Source organism: Buteo buteo, chromosome 8 (assembly GCF_964188355.1).
Source record: "Buteo buteo chromosome 8, bButBut1.hap1.1, whole genome shotgun sequence".
Classification (NCBI taxonomy): domain Eukaryota; kingdom Metazoa; phylum Chordata; class Aves; order Accipitriformes; family Accipitridae; genus Buteo; species Buteo buteo.
In genome coordinates, this window is record NC_134178.1 from 31,897,632 (window position 1) to 31,917,694 (window position 20,063).

General features: G+C 39.3%; 1 protein-coding gene across 6 annotated transcripts in view; it reads left to right on the forward strand.

Annotated features, from left to right (window-relative positions):
* The window catches only part of POU2F1 (POU class 2 homeobox 1), a 120,993-nt gene that overhangs the window by 95,235 nt on the left and 5,695 nt on the right, over positions 1-20,063 (forward strand). For 5 of the 6 annotated variants that reach the window (XM_075034035.1, XM_075034037.1, XM_075034040.1 and 2 more), the window contains 8 exons: positions 395-568; positions 4,237-4,378; positions 6,494-6,639; positions 7,479-7,658; positions 10,285-10,390; positions 10,817-11,162; positions 12,022-12,110; positions 13,308-14,269. In XM_075034035.1, the coding sequence (XP_074890136.1) occupies positions 395-568; positions 4,237-4,378; positions 6,494-6,639; positions 7,479-7,658; positions 10,285-10,390; positions 10,817-11,162; positions 12,022-12,110; positions 13,308-13,618 (1,494 nt within the window). In that variant the 3' untranslated portion in view covers positions 13,619-14,269. Of the gene's footprint in view, positions 1-394; positions 569-4,236; positions 4,379-6,493; positions 6,640-7,478; positions 7,659-10,284; positions 10,391-10,816; positions 11,163-12,021; positions 12,111-13,307; positions 14,270-20,063 lie in introns of those variants that run through there. The other variant, XR_012651319.1, reaches the window with a different exon arrangement.

Here is a 20,063-nt window from a genome sequence, read left to right on the forward strand (position 1 = left end):
GTAAATTCAATTTTAAAATGATTAAAAGGGGATGAATGCCAAGCTGTCTATAAATGATGGAACTATATCAAGTAAGAGTGTTCAGCCTTTCTTTGAGCAGCTTCTGTAGCAAGTGAAAGTTGTTGGTTATCTGCTGCATTGAACATCTCATACTTTTCTTTAATTGGTTCTGACAGAGCCTTTAAAAGGCTGTCATACTAATACAGTTTTCTGGATTGTGATTGCTCATTCTTGAGAGGAATGTAAATAAATTGGAGGAACTTTCAGACTGCTGGAAATGTCAAATTCATTGATCTTTCTCACAGAAACCTTACATACCTTTTTTGAATTTAATTTTTGCTGATTATTCTTTTAAGTCTGATTTTCATCTTTTCCTTGCACTCTATCTTAATAGCCAGCAACCCCAACACGCACAATAGCAGCGACCCCCATTCAGCCACTTCCACAGAGCCAGTCAACACCAAAGCGAATCGACACTCCCAGCTTGGAGGAGCCCAGTGACCTTGAGGAGCTTGAGCAGTTTGCCAAGACTTTCAAACAAAGACGGATCAAACTTGGATTCACTCAGGTGAGACTGTGTACCTTAGTGGCTGCCAGTGTGGATTCTAAGGTCTCGTCTTTCAAGTCTGGAGGGAGACTACAATTCTACCTTTTCCTGGGAGAACCTTCTTAAATAGGGTTATGCTCTGGCCTTTATGTAAGGGATTTCTAAGAAGTAACAGAAAAAGCCATACATCCATCTTACTTCCCTGTTGGTTTTAAAGCATAGCCATTTTCCCAGCAGGTACGTGCATTTACCAGCTCCAGATGTCATTGCATGTGCACTATTCATTCTATAGGATGTAAAATGAATGGGACAAAGCACTTTAAAGCTGCCTTCAGAAGTACACAGTTCCAAAAATCATACAGCACAATTAATTGCTCTCTGTGTTTAAAAAGTATATCAGAACTGTGGAGTTGCTTTGGATGTTAAAGGGTTTTTATCTCTCAAGTGTATTTTCCCATTAAACATCAATGATTTCTGTATTTAATGCTTTTGCTAAGGTTCCTAAACAAAACCTGAAGGGACTGTCAGCTTTGAAGTTCTCTCCTTACAGAGGTGAACTGGAGTTGTGGTTTGTTTTGGTTTGCTTAAAAGCTCAGAAATACCCATAGAGCAGAAGAAAAGTAATCTTGAACATAGTGAAATTAAAAATACAAAGTGCATTTATATGTTCCGTTATTCTGTTGAAGGGAAATGCTGCTTGGATTTTTTTCCCCACAAAATTTAAATAGCTGTCCAGGTAAACAGTTGATTTTGGCAGGAGTTTGTGGTAAGCATAGGCATGTTTTCGTTAGAAGAAATAGCATGCAAAAATCAAAGTAGGTATTTAAAAGTCTAAGCTCAGAGCAGTCAGTCCAACATATGCGATTTGTCGCCCCCCCCCCCCCCCGAATAAGTAAATCTACTCGAGCTGAAAGTATGTGCTGAAGTCAGATTTATTTTTCTGGCAAAGCCCTAAATGTTTGAAAAATCAGGGTTCATAATGAAAGTTCCTGGCAGCATCTTAATTATAACTCAAGAACAGAATGTTCTTAGTAAAATGAAGTGCATTTTGCTGGCATGTGTACCTCCTTCCCTCCCTTCTTTCCACTAGAGGGAAGCACAGAAATACAAGTTATGGACACACACAAAAGCTAGAATAGAGCAGAACAGAATAAAATACAATAGCTTCCCTATAGCCTGACTGTGGAGATTCATGCAGATCTTTAGTTATGTTTAATCTGCCCTGCTGTGAGATAATTATAAAGGTTCAACTAGACTTTTTAAGTTACGGGTTAACCTTTCATTATTGATGCTGTTGTGAATTTTCATGGTGAGGAAAAATGAACACAACTGCTTAGGCTTACATTTCAGTATTTGCCTTTGAGCTTAAAACGGGAATCTTGAGAAGGTGATAAAATTGCATTTTATCATTCCTATCCTACTCTGAGTTTGTATGTGTATAATTAGGCAGTTCTAATAACTTCTACCTAATTGCATAATTGGATGATAATTAGAGACCCTTATTACTTTGGTTTCCTATAGTTGGATAAATAGACTGCCTTTCAGAGGATAAAAGAAATTTATTTCCAGTGGTACTGTAAGCTTTTTCAGACTCACGCCACCCCTGCCTTTCAAAAATAATTGTAAAATTCAGTTTGCCTTGCAAACTAATCACTACATTCTGTCTTGTGAACAATATAATGGGTTTTGAATTTCTGCAGTTCTGTCTCTTCTCCCACCCTGAAAAGTGGATGATGGATTTAAATCCTTTTGTTTAATTGTTTTCCGTAAAAATATCTCCCGTGTTTGACATACAGAGACACAATGAGCATACTGCATCTTAGCATTATTGCAGGTATGTGACTAATTGGTCGGTACAAATTCAAGCTATGTGAGCAAACATTTTAGACAATGTTATTTTTATTCTGTAAAAGGTATTATCTCTGCTAGTCCCTCTGAGTTTCTTAATAGATCAGTACACACAACAAGGATGTACCTTATACACAGTTTCAGTCCGGTACCGGAGCTTCATTTGACCTACAGAGTAGATCAGATGTGTATAGCCTTTATCCTCTGTTCCATCCATCCTTTCAGTGGCCCATCCTGATAAATAAAATTCTCATCTCAATATGTAAATTCCTTTACCTACAGCTGAAATGCTGCCACCTTTTGGCATTGAAAACTATTGACAAAGAAATGGTTAACTATTCATTTTAAATCAGATGGCAAATGTTAGTGAGAACAACAGAAATACCAGAATTAAATTTAGTTGAGGGACTGGAGCAAATTTCATAACTCTTTTCTGCCAAGACATAAATCAACTTATCTCTAAAATGGTTTACATAGCCAGGTTTTCTTCTTCATAAACCCAGTAGAACATCCATGTTACTTCTCTTGGAATGATTTATGAGTTTTAAAATGCATGGAATCCTGGCATATGGTAGAGGTATAAATGTGAGTTACCACGTTTCCTCTGATTGAAGGGCATACAAACCAATTGTTCTGGTCCTCTTCTAGGAAGGAAATTGTTTTCTTTACACAACCTGCACAATTTACTAAGCTTACCAAAGGTGGTTTTCTCCCTTGCTTGTACATGGCCACTCTGCATGCTATTAGTATACTTGTATCAAACTGTGGTTGTGGATCTGACCTAAAAGGAAAGAAAGCAAGCTTTATGCACAATCCAACTAACCCACTTGCAATTAAACTCCACTAACTATGCTCAAGCTTTTCAGTCTCTTCTTCTAGAGTTTTCATACTTTTTTGTGTTAAAAAATAAAAATCTAAATTAAACTACTTTAGACCAAATAGCATACTTAAAAAATAATTACATTTTTTCAAAGGGCAGGACCTTCCAGCTTTAAAACAAAACACGAAAACATTATGGTGTTTTTAACAACCACAATCAAGAATGGATTGATTTTTTTTTATTATTATTATTTTTAGACAAGACTTTCCAAGTGTAAACTATATAGATGCATATATATATATATATATTAGGGTAAGCAGGATGTCTGATAGCTGGCTAAAACTGAGTTTTGAAAAGCAATAACAGATGTAAAGAGATGATCATCTGTCTGTAAATCTCATGGGTAGCTTTTTGGCAGATGGGTTATGGTAGTGAAGACTACAGTTAATCATTATTTGAAATGGTTCAACTTCTTGTCCGCTTTGAAATGTGTATCTGTGGGGAGAAGTTTGGTTTGAACCTCAGAAGATATTAAAAGTTCAGATAAGAATATTTTTGCATCTATTTAAATGTGGTATATGTTTGCAAACATCTTTTCAAGAGTGTTTTCAACTAATCTGAGAACATTAATTCACTGCATTTCTGTTTATTCGAACTTTTCTTCTTTGGTGTGAAATATGCAGATACTTAAATCTGCTCCTAGAGAGAACTTGGCCTTTACTTATTTTAAAGAACTAAGAAAAAAAATTACAAGTTAATATTCAGTGGAACAGTGATAATGCTAAGAAGACAAAGTATCAGGGATTTCCTGGAAAGTGTTACATGGTTAAACTGACTGAGGTTGGACATTTCTTTATGATTATTTGCTTTAGCATGAATCTTGGTAGTGCTGAGCAAGTTTCTGTGAAACTGAAATCCCATGCAGCAGTGGAATCACTGAGAGAACACAAGAATGTGACAGGATTCCTTGCTTTGGAAGTGCCTATGTTGGTGAATCCCTTTTTTCTTTTTCTTTGTCCAGGGTGATGTTGGGCTCGCTATGGGCAAACTCTATGGAAATGACTTCAGCCAAACTACCATCTCTCGCTTTGAAGCCTTGAACCTCAGCTTTAAGAACATGTGCAAGTTAAAGCCACTTCTGGAAAAGTGGCTCAATGATGCAGGTGAATGAGTCTGTGTATTTCTTCACCAGCCTATCAAAATCAGTAGCATTCTGAAAAACCCTGATAAACTGCTTCATTTGTGCCCTTATGGTTTCATGAAGCCACCAAGCTTTGTAACTGTCCATGGGACAAATAAGGATATAGGAGAAGGGTCCATACTTCCCTTTTCAAGTGCCTATATGCACCTGAAATCATTCCAATATGAACTTTCAGAATTGTGTTCTGCAGCCAGCTGAATAATTGCATGGGATGAGGTATAATACGTGTCATGGTTTTCCTCCTTCATGTATGTTAGTGCATATAACTTCTAATCCTCTTCTAGCTTTCTTTTTTAGATGTGTAGTAGAGGGAGGGTTGCATGTTTTTTTGTTTCAATAGGCAGAGCTTATTGCATTCATCTCCTCCCACACCCCTATGTGCGTTGTTTTCATCTCTCTCCAAGGGTCCATGTAAACACTCTCTTTCTCCCCATAGGAAGAGTTTTTTGTGAGTTAGGTTTTGCTTTTTCCTTCCAGATTATTTTTTCCTGGGATATAAGTCATTCATAATGCCAATGTTGGTAGTGTTCTTTTTTGGGTTTTTTTTGGTTGGGTTTTTTTTTTTTTTTTCCCCACCAGCAAAAGGAGCTTGGATGATGGTGCTAGGTGTTAGGATAGTGTTTAAGAGTGCTGCCAGCCAGTTTTTTCTTCCAAGTATACAACCATACACAGTATAAAACTGATGGATCTGCTAAACAGATGGCAGGGATGGTATGTGCCTTCCTATTTTTACCAAAATGAAGAGAGCTTTATGCTGTCATTCTATTGTGCTGACAGCAGTTATCTTTAGGTAATCTAGGTCTGTGATAGAAAACATAAAGATCTTCACACTCAGTGCTCTAGTCCACAGGCCACTGGTCCCCAAACCTTCCAGCAGCAGTGGATGAGTCTAGTGCTGCAAGGAATGTCATGGTTTGCTTTTCCTGCTAGCCTGAAGAAATACTTGGATCTGTAAAGTCAAGTTAAGGACTGTAAACAGTGTCAGGGTCCTTCACAGCCTGGAAGTTGGGAACCATTTTCTTTGGCTTTGATTCAGTTTCATGAAAATTTTTGGAAGAAAGATTTAGATGGCTTTAAAGGCTACTTTTAGGTAAAAACAGGCAACAGAAGCATACTGATGATCTCTTCCATTACATTGCATTGGAGTGTTGGAGAATTTGTTGTTACAGAACTCAGCTTGTTCTGTGGGGTTTTCAAGATGGAGAGGGGTTTCAGCACATTTATGAGTGCCATTACTGGGAGGGGGGAAAAATCCAGAAAATAATGAACTGAATGTACTTGCCCATTTGAGCCTACCAGAATGATCTTGGGCATTATGAACTTTGACACCTGTATCACCCACAAACTCCAGTGCAGTGAGGGATCTCCAGCCATAATTAATCACTTTAAATTCCCTGCTGGAACCTGCCTGTTGGTTATTTTGCACTTTCTGCTACAAAGTGGGGTCAAGTGTGTTTTCTGTTTGCTCTTCTGTGGAGCCAGAAAGACAGGATTAGGGGTTGGCAGCTAGAGACCTAGTGAAGCTAAGGAGGGGGAGCTGCTAGCTGTGTAGGCTGTTCTGTAGAACTGCATAGCACTGAGTATCTGCTAAGATCTCCAGAGAGAAGAGGTTGAACACTGTGAAGCGGGCTATGAACTTCTTCCTATTGTGTATTGCAGAGTGGGTAAAAGAAATTTCAGGCTGCTTAGAATTTTTCAAAATTGCCTGTGATTTACAGCTGTGGCTCATGGATATCAGTAACTGCTCTTTTTATTTTACCCTGTGACCTGCAGTGAATGAATGTGGGGTGGAATGAGATATGGGAGACAAATTTTGTATAGGTATTATAAAAGGGGTCCTGTGGTAGCGTACAGGACCAGAGAGCACCCTCTGGGCTTACTTGTAGCTTTTAAGTTTCAAGTATATGTTGTAATTTACAAGTACAGCAATTAATGCGTGTGATCTTCAGAAATCTCTATATATCTGGAATACATACCGAGTGGGTTTTAATAGACCTTGCACAGGTGAAGCACACTTGCATTAGATTGCACTGCATTCAAATAAAGTCTCCTGATTTATGTTACTTACTTTTTTCAGAAAACCTCTCATCTGATTCAACTCTCTCCAGCCCAAGTGCCCTGAATTCTCCAGGGCTGGGGATTGAAGGCTTGAACCGTAGGAGGAAGAAACGCACCAGCATAGAGACCAACATACGTGTGGCCTTAGAGAAGAGTTTCCTGGAGGTCAGTGATCCTGTTGCTCTGCTCAGCCTATGAAGAAATGAAGAAACTTTGCTTAACAGTCATATCTCTTAGAGTGAACCCATTACTGTGCTATTTAGGGTGCTTGTACTAAACAAAGTGAATACAAAGGCTGTGCCAAGAAGCACACGTCAATGTCTACTTCACTTAAAACAAACAAACAAAAAACCACAACACAAAACCCCTCAAAAAAACTCACTGGTTCTTGCAGTTCCCTGACTTTGTGATTTCACATTCCAAGATACTGAGCCATAGATCTAAGCTTGGTATTCTGCACATCGAAAGGAAGAAAAAAGATTACCCTTTCTAAGAATGGGTAAATGGGTGACAGTCTAAACATATATAATGTGAGGTTTTTAGCTGGCCTTATGTTACTCCTGTTAGGCACTTTGTACAGCTATATGGGCAGATAGCCTCTGTTTGTAGTCCGTTCAATCTACCTGTCTTTCATTTAGGTCTAGACAACTTGGGGTTATTTGGCTATTGCTATAGTTAATCTCTCCTATTCCTTTTCGAGAGATGCTGAAAGAAAGATTTCCATATCAAGGTCTAGAATCCCTTGGAGGATTAACTCACAAGTCAGATCCCTTCTCTCAAAAAGAAGCATGTGAGCTTAGTCTTCATCACCCGTCTCTGAGGAACACAGCTGTAACTAGGAAGATGGAGGGCAGAAGTATCTATTGTGGTCTCTGTCTACTGTACCACTGACTAGATTCTGGATATAAATGGCCCATCCAGATTTCTACATTATAGAAGCAGCTATAATGTAAAACTTCAGAAGGTAATTTCATAGCTTTTCAAGTACCATTTCCTTTTCTCAGAACCAAAAGCCTACCTCGGATGAGATCACCATGATAGCTGACCAGCTAAACATGGAGAAGGAGGTGATCCGCGTTTGGTTCTGTAACCGGCGCCAGAAGGAGAAAAGGATCAACCCACCCAGCAGTGGTGGAACCAGCAGCTCGCCCATCAAAGCAATTTTCCCTTGCCCAACCTCACTGGTAAGGATCAAGAAACTGTGTTGACAAAGATCACTGGAAGAGATAGTTCTACTGTGCTCACTGTGGAAGTTGCACATGCTACACCTTCTTTGTACAGCAGACTTGTTCTCACAAATTTATATTCTACTGGCATTTTAAATATCCTACTCGCATACTAAGAGAGATAATGCTTACAAATCAGGCAGTAGTTGGGCCTTCAGTTGGGGTGTTTTATTTAGTCAGCTCGTGAGTAAATATTCTGACTAGCAAATTTGCAGTTGGGGTTATTGCTTTGAACATATTTCACATAGTAACTACAGTTTATATCTGGACTTTCTCTCTTGCCCAAACTTTTTTGTAAAATAATGGTAATAAAAAAAACACTTAACAGCTCTACCCCTTCCCTCATATTTTGGCTGCTCTGATAAGTAGATGAGAAGCAGTAAACTGCATCATTTGGAGACTTAAGTCACACAAATCCAGTGATACCATTGTTGTCACTTTTAGTCAGGAATGATTTATATAAAAAAAGACATGGAACAAAGGAACAATTTAGCTAATACTCATGTAATTAATTTCCCACACTTGTATTTGCCTCAGGTAAACACAAACTTCATGAAAATAAGAGTAACAAAACACATGCATCAAGGTTCCTTCAGCTCCTTTGCTACCAATGTCCATGGAGGTCTGTTCTCATAAATAGAAACAGTAGCTATTAGATTTCATAGTAGCTATGCTAATAGGAATGTGGTGGAATTTATGTAGCCTGTAGCTGTCCTTTTGTAGTGTTTATTCCACCCTCATCACTGTAGTAGCTAATATCTTCCAGTACTTCATTAAACCATTAATTTTGGTGACGTGTCATTCTTTCCCCTCATCCTTGTCTCAGGATGTGTGCATGCAACTTTTTGTTTCAGGGGAAGGGATGTGTTAAATGTACTTAGTCTTTTTTTTTTTTTTTTTTTTTTTCCCCCAATTGGAAAGCAAGGTCTTGCTACCAAAGCAGAACGTGGTTGGATTTGTGATAGTGTTTTAGTAGCCATGCAAGTTTACTCAGACCGCAACTTAAGAAAGCTCTCCATCATAAATTTCCCTTTTGTTATATACTGCCGTTGAATGTAAGAAATTGAGGTGTTAACCACAGTCTCGGTTTTTTTCAGTGATGTTTCACTAAGCATTTTCACTCATTGTAAGCTTCTTGTAAGACTGTGCTACCACTCAAATGGATATTCCAGCCCTGCTGCCCCCAGCCTTCACTGGCTATGTGCTTGTTGATTCCTTGCGTCAGCTCTGGAGATTATGTGTGCATAGTATGATTGGGATTAGTTTACTAGTTCGACTGCAAATTAACCATGTGGACAACAATGATGAATTTTCAGTATGGCTAGATAACCAATCTGACTTGTAGCCTGGCTGCACAAGTGCTAGGGCTCTGAAGCAAGATCGGAGGGGAATGCTCCTTTTGATAGCAGCGTACTTTTGCATTGGCAGAGTCAGTCTTTGTAACCACGGGGTTAGCTGTATTAATTCTAGGTCACTCACTGCCCTGAAATATGGATTGTGACCTTAGCCTTAACTGTTCGGTGGGCAGATGACAGATATGATGCCTGGGCTGCATTAGTGGGAAGTGTACTATGTATCTAGCTCTTCTTTATTTCATACACTATTTGAGGTGGGTGGAAAGCTTTTAGATCTGTCCCAGTTGCCCAGTCTTGTTTAAAATGCATGAAGCGTTTGACTTCCTATAAGAGGATATGCAGCATGAGAGAGATTTCTCTGATAATGAAGGTAAGAGAGGCGAAAGGAGGAAGATTTTAGCCTATATCCTTGGCTATGTTCTCTGGGGCAATTCTAAAGGATTCATTTCTCTCATTGTTGTATAACAGCCTTCAAATATTACTGTTGGATACCATTTCTTGTCCATAAAAAGTCCTTTTTCTCCTTATATTTCATTTTTCCTCATAAGCTAGTTCCTCCAGCCTTAAATCTTTGGTGTTTTTTATCTGTAATGTCTTCAGTTTATTGTAGCTTTCTTGTAATAAGCTGTCCACAAATAAAAATAGGTAGTGTCATTTGAATGTTTTAAAATTCAGAGATCCTTCCTCTGGCACAAGGAAACTTATCAAAGTAGAGCTTATAGTTTGGTTGAGTGAAAGCAAAAAGTTATTCTGTTTATCCATGTAAACACATTGCCCTAAATACCTTTGTTAATGCTGGGGCATTTAAATAATTTTATCAGAGAAAGAGATTTGGAGCTGAAAAGACGTTTAAACAAGAAAAAAACCCAGGCAGAAATAATGTATTTTGCAACTCTTTCTATAAGAGTGACTATTAAAACAAGGTGCTGTATTTGGGGGGAGGCAGAGAGGGAGGGCTAATTTGCAGTCCTGAGATAGTATGGATGTAATGGATATAGCTCCCTTCAAATACTGAATGATTAAGAATAAAGATATTGCTGGTAATTAGAGAAAGTGCTCTGGTTGGTCCACTGAATGACAAAGTAATGAAATTACAGAAAAGTTAGTTTATATGCAGTGTTTTCCCTGATAACTTCCTCAGCTGAGGATGGGAAGAAAGAAATTCAAGTCTAGTAGCTAACTCTTTGTCTTTTAACAGTTGAGCAGTTGGGGTTTTTTTTGACCTCCAGGTGGCAACCACACCAAGCCTTGTGACTAGCAGTGCAGCTACAACCCTGACAGTCAATCCTGTGCTCCCTCTGACCAGTCCTGCTGTAACTAGTCTGTCAGTCACAGGTAAGGACTGATTTCTCTTGCTGCCACATTAACCATTTTACCCTTTTAAACTCTTAAAAAGGTTATTCAGTATTGGTCACTGGTATCCCAGCACATTCTTGTCATTGTTCCTTGTTACTCCACAAGGAAACTTCAGTCTTTGCGACCATTTAGTCGACTTTTCTAGGGATAAAATCACAGGTGATGCTGAAATGAAATATGCTATATTCCATTGCTAGCTTCTAGAGCTCCTCAGCCTCCTGTCAGGAACTGCCATTTCATTGTATTCTGAGCTTCTCATTTGGACTCTTGGTGTGTTTCTTGGTTCTATGGAAATGTGTGTTTGTCTCCCTTTCAGTTGGATGTGCTGTTCAGTTCAGGTGGGTAGTGGTTTCTGTTCAGTCATGTCTGTGTTTTGTACTGATCTAACCAGAATCAATCTTCTAGGCACAACAGAAACCACCTCCAACAACACAGCAACAGTGATTTCAACAGCACCTCCAGCTTCTTCAGCAGTGACATCGCCCTCCCTGAGTCCTTCCCCTTCTGCCTCAGCCTCCACTTCGGAGGCATCCAGTGCCAGTGAGACCAGCACAACACAGACAACCTCCACTCCTTTGTCCTCCCCTCTTGGGACCAGCCAGGTGATGGTAACGGCATCAGGGTTGCAAACAGCGGCAGCAGCCGCATTACAAGGAGCTGCACAGTTGCCTGCAAATGCAAGTCTTGCTGCCATGGCTGCTGCAGCTGGACTAAACCCAGGCTTGATGGCATCCTCGCAGTTTGCAGCTGGGTAAGGATGAATTTTTCACACCCTTTTAGGTGAGATGACAGAAGAGGGAAGGAGAATTCTTGGGATAAATTGGTTTTATGTATGACTATTTTCTGGTAGCTCACTTGGTGATTCTAGTGTCATTTATGTCAAATTCTGAAGGTTTACTTATAGATAGTAATTGGCCATTCCCATCAATGTACACAAATATTGTTTTCATTTTACAGATGAAAAAGCTGTGTTGCAGAAATGTTGCTATTTGATAAGTCATCCATCCCACTGCAGAGCTTGACTTAAGAGCTGCAACCTATCAGCAAATCATAAAATCTGTTCTACTAATTGTAAAGTGGAGAGCTAGTCTAGACCCACTTCACACCTCTGGGTTCATTTCTCCATCATGAGCAAGAAGCTGTAAAAGATGCATGATGATGTATCGTTGAAGTTTTAGTTGTAAAAATGTTGCTCCAAGAGATGACTCGTTTCTTCAATTCCTCTTGATTTACACCTTTCTTATCTGGGAGATTACAATAGCTCTCTAACGAGTGGCAGTTTCCCCAAAATACTTTACAAGAATATTTTACAGCAACAATCAATACAAGTCATGTATTTACAGTGCCTGTACTTCAGGCATGTTGCTAACCACACAGCTGAAAGGCAACATCTACTCAAGGCATCATGAAGGAAAAACTAAAATAAACTAAAATTAGCCCTTAATCTCTGGTCATTCCTGTGTCGTCCCCCGTCCGTCCTGTCCCCGTCCCCCCCCCCCCTTTTTTTTTTTTTAGATATGATGGTGTACTTCTGAACAGTGACAACCTTTTCTTAAAAGTAACACTCCTTCCCTTTGTCTTTGTTTCTTCCACAATTTTGCTTCCTGCAGAGGTGCCTTACTCAGTCTCAATCCAGGGACGTTAGGTGGTGCTCTCAGCCCAGCCCTGATGAGCAACAGTACACTGGCAACTATTCAAGGTCAGTAGTGTTCCTTTTAATGCATCTCTGTCATACAACTTCAGTTTACATGTTTTGTTTTTCTCTACCAAAAAAGAACACTGACTTCTCAGCACTGGACATAAATGTTACAGGAGTAAAGGTTTTACAAAATTTAAATGCACAAATACATTTTATGTATCACAGAGATAAGAGCAGCTTCAGAAAGGGGATTAGAACTATCTATGATCTTGTGATTTACAGGAGGCATTTAAGATATTGAATGCGATCTGGAATTTATTTTGTTATCCTCCCTCCATTGGCATGTATCTCCAGCAGATTAGAGATTTGCTTTTTATAGCTCTTCTAGCATAAGCTTGAGCAGAGTTGTGCTGTTCTGAGGTCTGTTAGGAGGGCAATTCTGAGCAAGACTTGATCCTGAATCCTTGTCCTCATATGTATTTAAAAAGAACCCACAACAACCTATGTCCTGAAGTCCTTATGTAGAAGTTTAAATCCATAAATCCTTACTCAGAGGAGTAAAGATTTATTTTCAAAGTGCCATGCAGCCAGAAATTTCCACTGACTTTAGCAAGAGTTGTTCTCAGTTCACAGTTTGTCATCTGTAAAAACTAGATAGTGCAAATGCCTAAAGAGCTAGCTAACCTATGTATTCAAATATCCTCTAAACTAGCTTAACAAATCTTGTTTCCAGGGTACAAGAACGAACCATTTTGTAAAGTGGCACAGATAAATTTAGGAGATCATAATCTAAGGCAGACCGAACCCTGTAGACTGGTGAGAGTAAGTTGTAACAGTGGTTTTATGTCAACATTTAAAATGTTAACGTTCAAGGCTACATGACCTTCTTCATCTTGTGACAGCTGTCATTTCATGTGAGCACTCATCTTAACCCTTTCCAGTAGAGGTTGCCTGAATGTACAGGTTTTCTGTGGCAGGAAATGTAGACCAGTATTGCGCTTAAAGATCTGAAGAAAGGCATGATGGAGTTAGTTTAGGAGCAGACGACAGGCATTTTAGTATCTGCAAGGTCTTGTCCACTCTTCATAAAGAGTTTTTTAAAAAAAGCAACCTAGGATGAGATGACTGTTGTTAGTGGTGTAGAGAGCACGCCTATCAGAAAAAGGAAAATGCAGAGACCAGTTGCTTTTAGGCACATTTTGCATTATTGCTTACTGCTAATGTTATCTCCTCCCTGCTCAATTTTCCCTTTTTTAGCTCTTGCATCTGGTGGCTCTCTTCCAATAACATCACTGGATGCAACTGGAAACTTGGTGTTTGCCAATGCTGGAGGTACTCCTAACATCGTAACTGCCCCTCTGTTCCTGAACCCTCAGAACCTTTCTCTGCTCACCAGCAACCCAGTTAGCTTGGTCTCTGCAGCTGCAGCCTCCGCAGGGGCCTCTGGACCAGTCGCCAGCCTTCACGCCACCTCCACCTCAGCCGAGTCCATCCAGAACTCTCTCCTCACAGTGGCCTCTGCGAGCGGGGCCACGTCCACCACCACTACTGCCTCCAAGGCACAGTGAGCTGGGCTGAGCTGTGCTGCCAGCAGCCTGTTTCACTGTGCGGTGGGATTGGCTGCCAGCGGGGTTTATAAACTGAAAATGTGATGGGCATCCTCTCACCGTGTTGCTGGGGACAAGGGAGAGAAAGAAAAATATAAAAAACAAAAGCAAAACAGGAAGGATTTAAAGCTGGGACAGACATTTGCCTAATTTTATAATAAACACTGTCTTTTCAGGATCGCTTCATGGATCGGAGAACTTTCTAACCAAAAATGTAAAAAAAAACAAAAAACAAACAAAAAAAAAAACAAAAAAAAAACCACAAAAAAAGTGAAAGGACTACTTATCATTTCCAGCAGTCACAATGACAAGTTAAGGTGGGTTATCAGCTCAAACATAGGAAGGGGATTTCTTGTTTCTTTTTGGTCTAAATATCTTTCTTTTTTAATTATCATTTTATAGGTCTGTTGTACAGGCCATTATGTCATACAAGGTGTTTATAATCGTATCAATCATGTTGGGGGTTCCTTTCTTAACTGGTACAACTTAGGCAGGCCTGTATTACTGGTGTATCTCTATTATTATTATTATGATTATTATTATTATTATTTTTATATATATAGTTTGGACGCATTTGTCTTTTGCTCCTGGATTATTTTCAGCGAGCTCCCACACCACGGGGGGGGGAGGGCGGGAGGGTGGAGAGGACGAATGGAGCACAAATAGACTTTTTGTCCTAATCTTCTGGGAGCGTTCTGAACAGTTTCCTCATCCTTGAATTTGTCTAATGGTTACTTGTAGGGGTCAGAAGAATTTATGTTCATCATTTAGGCAGGAAGCTCAGTGTAGCAGTAGAGATCATTGTGTGCAAACTTCCAGGCTGGTCTATGCTTTTTAGGCAGAGGTAGGAATTAGTTCCAAACTGCAGTTCTCCTTCTGTCAGTTATTTAGAGGAAAATGGCCAAATTCTGCTCTTAGCTTTGTGTGCATGGTTCCTTTTTACTTCAGAGAGTGGGATTTGACCTCCTGGGTGTAGATTGTGTGACATACCGATGACTGTTCTGTTCTATTGATTTGATTTTGCTGTTAAGAGCATACACAAATATTTTTAAAATGTCAACTTACCCAAGCTAATTGGCAGTATGTAAAGCAGCATTTACAGTCCTAGATTCCCACCAGGTGAATTGGTACAGGATTTCAAAAGGTCAGATTCTCTCTATTCACAGCAATATTCCTTTTCTATTAATTCTGATGCTTCCAACATTGTATTTAGAAAAACTTTCTGGTAAAAAAGTACTTCTGGCTGCAAAACACAGAAGCCAACAATATGAGAACAGAAGTTACCATCGTTTATGCCACCACAATAGAGCTGACTCTGGGGCTTTGCACATACTTGGGTGATCTCATGTCGTCTCTGAGCTGTGATGCTGCTAGCTAGGTAAAAATGGCAATAAGTATCTCTGACCAGAGCGTCAGGGCTTGCCTGCCACTGTAACTATCTTTTCAAGGTTGATTCTGATCCACGTAGCAAAGGATATTTATGTGGATGAGGAAGACAAACGAACTGTACAGAAGTTAGATCTGTATATTCTTAAATATACAATCTAGTATCTGAACCAAAAAAAAAGATTTTTAAAAAGAGAAGACTGGATCACTGCAATGCAGTTCACTTTGAACTTTCCATTCCTGATGGATTTAAAGGTTTCTGCCATGTGTATAAAACTAAATTTCTTTTAGCTAGCAAGGGTATTAGAAGAGTCCCTTCCCCCCCACCCCCTTTTCTTTTGTCACCGGAGTGTCCTAAAATAATGAGCTGATGCAGCTATGTTCATTTTGTTGATAATTCAGGGGGATCCTGGAGCTTCTCATCCAAGATCCAGAAGGCAGCAACTTTAAACTCTACATATGCTTTGGTTTGTGACCTGAGCATGTGGGATTTATGTTTGCACTCAAGTGGCAGAATCCCTTATCTCTCCCCCCACCGCCATGTTTTTGCTCTGTTCATCTCTTACTCTCCACCTTCCTGTTTTACTGAATATTTAAACCAGTTATCCCTAAAACTTCAAAACTAGTGAACTGCAAGCAGGGAAACTAACAAATGTCCGTCCACCGTTTCTAATGTGTTTTTGATTTTTTTATGTTTTATTTTTTTAAAACTAAGCTTGAACCAAAGTCAATTTCTAGCAAGCTGCTGTACTAATGGACTAGTTTGTATAAGTGCAGTTCAGATGCAGAGAGGCGATAGATGCTACTGACAATTTCTTTTTCATTTGTCTTTTGTTTTTATTAATTTTATATAAAAGTTGCTGCTTGTTTTTAATCTTTTTTTTTTTTTTTTTTTGGTTGGTTGGTAATTTGTGTTATCCTTGGGGCAGACTCTTAACTTGATTTTAATTTGTTTTCTTTTATTTGATGTGTAAATAGAATGGCAATGTCAGGGGATTGTTAATCCAACAGGTCCCACCCTCATCCCACCAGTATGGATAAATCTAAGTATTTTTGATGTGTCTCTATGACTTCAGGTTGTGCAGGAGACTTTTAGGGCTATGAATAATACTGCAGAAATGGAAATGGCCCACAGTAATAGTTTCAGAGCAGTAAAAGGTATAGCTGGGTGAGCTTCAGGGAGGTAAGGAAGAAGTGGAAGAGAGATGCTGGTACCCACTATGTTGGTCTGGAGGCCATAGCACGGACTACAGTTTCTACCAAAGGAATGCAAGTCCCTGGGACTTGTGTTCAGCGAAGTAAGAGGATGGGGAAAACTGGAGCTATAATGTTCATTCCTGACTCTGAAAGTCCCTGCTTACTTTCATGCCTGTGCAAAAATACGATTTATCAAGAAGGTTTTTTTCTTAAAGGGGGGGATACTACCGATATATCCTCTACTCCCTAAGGGTTTTATGTCAGGATGGGGGGGCATAGTCCTTGCATATATCTAGGAAACACAAAGAAAGGTGGGCCTTAAATCAGCGGAAAATCCTCTCTCTACAGTTCAAAGAGACTGTGCCATTAGCTGTCTGAATGAGTTTTCATGTCCCATTCTTGCTGGTTTGTGGTTGGGAGAGGGTCTTGTTGAGTACATATCTGGAACACTAATAATGCAGCTTGGATGGTTTATTTATTATAAAAATCTGCTTTTTTTCCTGACTACCTTTGCATTGGTCACATGGCTTTGGTGTGAGCACCTTATACCCCCTTACCCTCCTCCTCTCTACCCCATCACCCTCTCTGGGGCCCAGATTCCAGGGAATTTCTTAGCAAGTCTTTTTCTGAGAGAAACTGGAAACTTGGAGTAGCCACATATCCAGAAAGGGCTTGGTTTTGCTTGCAGAAGCTGACATAATACCCAAACAGCATATATTCCATGGTGTCCATCGCCAATGTGCTCTGATTCATTGTCCTAAAACATCCCAATGACTGTTGCTCCTGGAGCCTGCTTTTCATCCCTGGCAGCGTTTTGTCTCATGGATACTGGCTACCTGCATTGTTTAGGTGAAAGGTGGAAATCAGATTGGCAGTGGGTGTACATCTGCCTAGTTAGAGTGCATATGCTCCTTCAGAGCATGAAAGGAATATGAGATCATGTACTAGAATTTAGCAGAAGTTTCTTTTTTAGATCATAAGCATGTTGACAGCAGAAATTGATGCATCTGAAAAGAGATACTAACAATTGTATACAGACCTAGTAAATATGATCAGAAGGAATTTCATAGCATGTCAGAAAAGGATAATAGCATCTCTTTTTCAGAGCTCCATGTCTTCGTATTTAAAGATGTGTGTGTTGCTTTTCATAGTTGCAAGCATACTGAAGTACATATGCAGGAAAATAGAAGGTGAAAAACTCTCTCATTATAGCCAAGGACAGTTAGCTCAAAAAGCGAGTGATTTACAGAGGCACAAATACAGATATGCTTTGAAGGTCAAGAACAATTTAGGAAATAGCTTCAGGATGAGGTGTTGTAGGCTGGTGACGAAATTTTTGCTGATGTTAAGAAAATGTATCCCAGTTTGGCTTTAGCACACTTGATCTCCTCAGAACTTGCTCTTCGTAGCCACCATAGAATGATTCATGAACAGCTCATAGAAAGTACACACAGATATAGCTGCTTACAAGAGTCACATCTGTCTATTTAAATCTCCTTAAGAGGATTTATTTTGTTTCTGAGCTATTGTGCAGTATGTTAGTCTAAGTACCTTTTTATCATGTTGCTCTGAGATGGTGTGTATGTGCATGCACTCAAAAAATTGTTGGGGAGATACCATGCTTGTTATGTTCACAAGTACTTTTTTCCAGCTCATAGGCTAGTGTCACTTCAGTTGATTTTTTTTATTTTTTCTCTTTGGGTAACTTGTGATGACACATCATTGCTCTGCTACTTCTTAAGATCCTCTGCTTCAATAAATAGTTGTTGAAACACAAGTTAAATTGGATTGAAAAAGTCACTTTACCATGAATGGGAAATCTGTGCTCAGCAGAACCAGCAAGGAGAACATGCTTGAAAGTTAGTTGGATCTTCATGTAGGAATGTGCTGCTGCTGTTGCTCAGTAATTTTGTTTGAGTGCTAGTGAGATTATCTTCTAAGAGAAAACTAAAATGCCAGAACATTAAGAGGAATACATATCTTCTGATGGCTCGAACTGTAGACCTTTTAGGACATCAGAAGCTTCAAGTTTGAATTTTATCTTTAAATGAACAGGCTGACAAAGAGATTCCCAGTGGAAACATGATGTATTGGAGTTACAGCTTGTGATTTTTGCACCTTTTAGGTTAATCAGGGGAAGGCCAACGCTGAGCAAAGAAGCTTTCTGCTGATATTAACACATGAGAACAAATGTCCTCTCATAGCATGATAGCTTTCCATTTGAGCAAGAGCAATCCACTGCCTCTACTTTTACCCATTATTTTAATTTTGCATACTTTACAGTAAGCATTAAATGTAGACAAAAATTTTATACTTCTGATCTTTTGGTATCTTGCGAAATCTTTTAGGATAATTAATTCCTTTTTTTAAAAAAAAAAAAAAAAAAGAAACAGAAAAAAACAGTTTTGCTCAGAGGGCAGTAAGAGAATGACTGTTGCCAAAACGTGTTAGAGAAAATTCTCTGTGTGCATCCATGCCAATGATTGTGTGAGTAATAGAAAATTTCTTTTTTTTACTTCTGTTGGAACTATAACCTAATGTTTTGGGTTGTTCTAATGTTTAAATGTCATCTCTCTAAGCCTTGCGGTGTGCTTTGGCTCAGCACACATTTCTGCAGTTGAGTTATATTCCCTCTTTCTTTGTTGCAAATGGAGCAGAACGCTCGTTACAGCTGGATCCACAGATACTAAACCAAAGCAACATCTAATTTACCTTAAATATCAATTGATATTTTCTTAGATAAAAATTTACTTTACAAAATCATCTTAGAGAGACAAGTAGCTTCTCATGGTCATTAGTGTGTTTTGGGACAGACAAAATAGTGCATCTGGTCCAAACTGTCAGTGATACTTGGTTTTAAACCAGAAGTTCAAAATGTAGATCTACTTATTGCCATGTTAACTTTATTAAGAGTCACTGTTCCCTATTCCTGTTCTACCTGAAATGGTTAAATGATGTTTATCCGCAGGGTATACCTGTTGGATGTACACCTGACTGTTGCCTAGGGTGGAGTGTTACTGAAGGAGTAAGCTAGCCTGCTGGTCCCCACTGGGTTTGTGGTTGTCAGTCCTCACACAGCCAGCTCAGATTTCTTTATATTTTTGCAACCGATACCTCTTACCTCTCCTTCCCTTTCCAAAATACTGTAGCGATACAGAATTCAAGATACATACCTTACAGAGGTTCTGCCCTTTTCAGTCATTGAATCTCACTGCTATTGCTGCTTGTGAGTCTTGCTCTTCTCTCCAGTGGGGAGACCCCTAAAATACATTAAAGATTTTTGACAGAGGAGGCTTTGTCATAAAGTTATTGACTCATGGTTTGCAATTTCTTAAAATGTTCATATCTTTGGCTCTGTGATCTGAACAGCACCTGGTTGCCTGTATGTCAGCACAAGTAGTTTCAGTGCTTTTGGAACAATGAAAAGAAGCGACTCTTGTTACTTGCGTATCTTCACAGGCAAACACACAGAGTAATGCATGAAAAAGAACTTGATATTTTTTCAGCTTCTCTGTCTTCATTGAATCTGTCTGCCACTTTTCGCAGGACGCTCTTAGTGGGTAGATGCTCTGAGCTTTTACCCCCATGGGATGCTGTTAGGAGGGTGTTAGGAAGATTGCACTGGAATTACAAATAGTTTAAGTGTGGGAGAAAAGACATCTTTTAGTTGAGTAGACAAATAAGATCAGCACGTAGAACGTATCAGGTACTTCTTTTCTGACTGAATTCCTAAAACCGAAGCAAGTACTGGGCTTTGTCTTGAGGCTGCTTTTAGCTCTGTCTGCAATACCTTGCTAAGAACCGTCCGTAACTGGAATAATCT